Consider the following 4,607-nt stretch of genomic DNA (forward strand, 5'->3'; position numbering starts at 1 on the left):
GTGTAATACGGGTTCAGCCCCGCTATGAAGGCTAACTGAGATTCCGTAAAAAAAAAAAAAAAAAAATTATTTTCTGACACAAGGGCCTACATTAGAAATGAAACAATATAACACATATTATAAAACTTATATTATGTGTTATAACATTCACCAGGCAAAGTTTACACAGGTGGTAAAGACTATTATTTATATTCTTTCACTCTGTCAAAGTAAGATACATCCTAAATCTTCCGTTTTTGTTTTGAAAGTTTCCTAAAGACACGATGTGAGGAAGAAGAGGGAGAAATCTATAAAGAGAGACGGATTCACTGCAGCACGGATGAATCTCACCTCGGGTTTTGGACTCAATCAGCTGCTGAATCTCTGAAGCTGGAAAACAGCCGATGATTAATATATATTAGACTATCCATGTTTATATGAAGACATATAAACATGGATCCAATATATATATTATTCATTATTAATCATTTATTTGTGTTTGTATAGTTCTATAAATATATATTGATATTACTAAATAATTTAGTAAATAAATTATGAACGGCTGTGTGCTTTGTAATATGCTCTTCACACATCGATATCAGAATATTCCATTCCTATTCTATGGTTATAGCCACTAAGCATATTTAAATATGATGAACTATGTATTAAAAACATACTTAAAAAATACAATTGTTTATAAATGTAGCTTTGATAGATGTTTGAATATGGTTTACAGTAACAAAAAGTGTGTTATGATCGATTAAATCCGCTGATACGTCATTGTGCTGCTAAACACATAACGCTGAGTGGAGTGGAGTACCGCTCCAAGATGGCCGCCCTAAATCTCGTCAGCAACAATAGGCGAGAGCGGTCCATGAGGGTCTATGCTTATATTATGTCTATGGTTTTAAATCTTCTGATGTCCTGCTGCTTCCAAGAAGGACCTCGCTGCAGCAAACAGGAAGGGGCGGGACGAACCGCTGTGAGTCTCATACCTTATTTGGAAATGGGACCATTGCACTCCAGAAGTGAAGGGGGCGCTATTTCCTATACTTCTGTTTTTATTTTCTTTTGAAATCTGTGATATATTTTCACCTTTAGGAAGGAGTTTCCCTCTCAATGTACTTCAGCACAGCTCAGTTTTCAACAAGTAGCTTTTGGTGTACTTCTAAATCTGCTCCTTAGTTGCATCTTTTCGGTCCTGTTACTGCCTCTAGTGGCGTGGGGGTGGTAATACAACTAATCTAATTACATTACTAAATCAGAATACCAAAGTCTTTATTATGTATTATTAATTCTGGCATTACTGGAACAGTAAAAGATAAAGTCCCTCACAAAAGAACATACCTTTTCATTTTCTTAAGGAAGTAGAGCTAATTAAATTACATAAATAAGACCTGGAAGTGGTTCCAGTTTCACTTGATGGCCAACCTGCTGAAACTGTGGCAAATTTTAAATACCTCGAGTCATTCCTGGACAGTCAGCTCAACTTTGCTGAAAACACTGACTATGTCTTTAAGGTAACGGTTCAATAATATACATGGCACTGTAAAAACAAAGATGTGAATTGTTGCTTATATCTTTAACAATCCTGGTTGTAACAACCTGGGTTGTTATTCTTCTGTACCTAATTCATTTGTTTATTGACTTTTGCTCAATTAAATTTCTTACATATACATTGTGAATGGTATTTTTATTATAGTTGATCATGTTGTTTTTCATGTGTCCTTATGTCATTTGTTCCTCCCATAATTGATGGAGATATATATTATTTATAATGTATAAAGGTATTGTTTGTCATTTAATTAGCTCTACATCCTTAAGAAAATGAAAAATATGGTGTTTTATAAGATAATTTATCTTTTACTGTTCCAGTAATGCCGAAATTAATAGTAAATAATAAAGACTTTGGTATTCTGATTTAGTAATGTAATTATATTAGTTGTATTACCACCCCCACGCCACTAGAGGCAGTAACAGGACCGAAAAGATGCGACTAAGGAGCAGATTCAGAAGTACACCAAAAGCAACAGAATTTGTTAAAAACTGTGAGCTGCGCTAAAGTAAATAAAAGAGAGAAGTTTAAATAGATTTTGAGAGTGAAACTCCTTCCTAAAGGTGAAAATATATCACAGATTTCAAAATAAAATACAAACGGAAGTATAGGACATAGCGCCCCCTTCACTTCCGGATTTGCATTAGAAAAGGTAGATGGAAACTCTTTTGAAAAAATGTCCGTAAGTTTTATGGCGGATTTTCCCATTTTTGAAAACGTGTTAACGTTTTCCAAATATGTTCTGACGCAGCAAACTCTCCCATCCACTGGTGAGTCTGTGCCTTACCAGAGCCACAAAGCTTGGAAAATTGTTACAGTGCAAACCTTCAGCTTGGAGGACTCCCTCCATTTGTGTGGTTCATGCTAGCTCGCCACCCATACCTTCTGTTTTACAGCGCCATCATCTGGCAAAATTAAGCTCTGCGTAGGTTTACATAAAAACAAAAGTGGCTAATTCACATTTGTTTTTTGCAACATTTTCCAAGTTTGCCGTATGAATGGATGGATGGATGGATGGAAATTCAATTTGACAGTTGGATGGAAATATAACCAGTGACACTTCGTGGTTATCGACGTGATTGAATGTAGCACTTTAGCCACAGCCTTCAATAAGTACTATGTTGGCATAGCGCTTTAGCATTAGTGCCATAGAGCACATCGTATCTTTGATGTGCTCTATCCATGCAGAGTCACGCTCTCTGTAAATCCTGAACTGTGAAATGGCGACGGTTCACTGAAGAACCAGGCAGATCCAAAGCAGAACTGTCTGTGGCTCAAATCCCAACATTTCAGGTCGTCTCCTCTGCTACTCCTGTAGGATTCCTCAGACTGGGCTCTACATACTGATTGCTCAGCGCTGTACCAGCTAACCCCAGTTAGTGTCCTGCAGCTGAAGGTGAAGCCCGGCTGTGTTGGAGGGCAGCGTGAGGGTGGAGCAGAGACATGCATCTCAGGCTGAGTTAATCTCTCCTACACTGTTACAAGTGAAGTGTGGAAGTGTCTGCATGTGAAGCAGCGCAGCATCATCGCACCCACCTGTCGTCTGGGCGGCGTTGCCATGGAAACACGCTGCCACGATGAGGCACAGCAGCAGACTCCGGCCCCCCTCCATGATGGATCTGCCCTCAGGTTTTTCTCTTCCTGAAACAAACAGACAAGTTGGAGATGAAGAGGAGCAATCTGCACAACAGCTGGAAGTGGGAGGTCCAGCTGGGCGGTGGGAAACCAGAGCCAGAACCAGAAGTGAAGTCAGGTGAAAAAAATATATACCTTAATATATTTCAAACATACTTACATTTGTGAAAGTACATTTTAAGTATACTAAGTATTAAGTGTACTACCTATAAATATATATGAAGTATACTAAAAGTATACTTGTACCAAATTCTAAATTATAACTTTAAACATACTTAAATCTAATTGTACCAAAATACACTTTTAAGAAATATATTAAATAAATGTATACTTTAAGGCAGTGTTTTTTCAACCTTTTCTGAACCAAGGTAATTGTTTTAATTGAAAAAATCCCGAGGCACACCACCAACCAAAAATGTAAACAAAGATACTCTGTAGCCGCCTATATTACATATATAGTCATTCTCAAAGTGTCTTGAATAGGAATCAAATAAACACAAAAAATTATTTTATCATATTTTACATTTCTTATATCAAATTGCACTTAACATGTCCCCTTCAAAAATACACCTGAACAGCCACAACACTGTGGTGTAATCACGAATTCTCTCAATTCACAATTCCAAGTTAGACAACAACACAACTGGACAACAACCGGTGGAAATGAAATGAGGGTCACAAAAGGAGCCCAGAGGGACGAAGGATGCTAACATTATATTGTTTTTGCTTTTTTGTCAGTATTGCAGGCTAATGTTGGTGACCAAGCTTTGCAATAAACATCCAGTCAGAGAATGGTAGGTTTATTTGTTGGCATTGAATTACATTACTAACGCATACACCAATGGGCGGCAATTACACTTAAAAAAAAAATTTACTCTAACATAATGTCACTCAAATAATTTATATATATATTGTTGAAATATAAAATGTAACATGTTCTTTTTTGGTTCATTCCCAGATAGTCTAACATAGTCAGTATTGATGAAAATGTTTTTGTTCTGTTCTGCAGATGCTGCTCTACAGCTTCGGAGGTGGCCTAGCTATCCGTCGCAAATGTAACAACGAACACTTCATTGAAAAAAAAAATAGAAATGAGAGGTTCACATTAAAATGTTCTTTTATTTTAATTCTCTGTTTTTGAATTTTAAAAGTTTTGTTCTTTAAAATAATACATTTTAGTCACATTTAAATTTTTATGTTCATTGTGTTCACTTCTGACTTGTAAACTGATTATTTATGTAAAGTTTATAAAGTTGAGTAATATTGGACAATTTTAAAACATTGGTAATAAAACAAAATATTTGAATTACCTTGAACATCTTGTGTAATTAATCTTTCCATGCAATTGTAGTGTAGTTATGCATGTAATGTACAAAATAGGAAAGTAGGAATATTACCAATAGCAGTAAATCAAAAATAAAAATTAAGTGTAATTTAA

The 4,607-nt window shown here is 35.9% G+C and overlaps 1 protein-coding gene across 1 annotated transcript in view; it reads right to left on the reverse strand.

The window, feature by feature from the left end:
- The window catches only part of col6a4a (collagen, type VI, alpha 4a), a gene marked incomplete at its 3' end in the record, with an annotated part of 32,858 nt that extends 29,661 nt beyond the window's left edge, over positions 1 to 3,197 (reverse strand). The window contains exon 1 of the mRNA XM_016666618.1: positions 3,071 to 3,197. Coding sequence (XP_016522104.1) covers positions 3,071 to 3,146 — 76 coding nt within the window. The remainder of the gene's footprint in view (positions 1 to 3,070) is intronic.
- Between the last annotated feature and the right edge of the window lie 1,410 nt (positions 3,198 to 4,607).

This window comes from Poecilia formosa, unplaced genomic scaffold, assembly GCF_000485575.1.
Source record: "Poecilia formosa unplaced genomic scaffold, Poecilia_formosa-5.1.2 Scaffold754, whole genome shotgun sequence".
NCBI classification, from domain to species: domain Eukaryota; kingdom Metazoa; phylum Chordata; class Actinopteri; order Cyprinodontiformes; family Poeciliidae; genus Poecilia; species Poecilia formosa.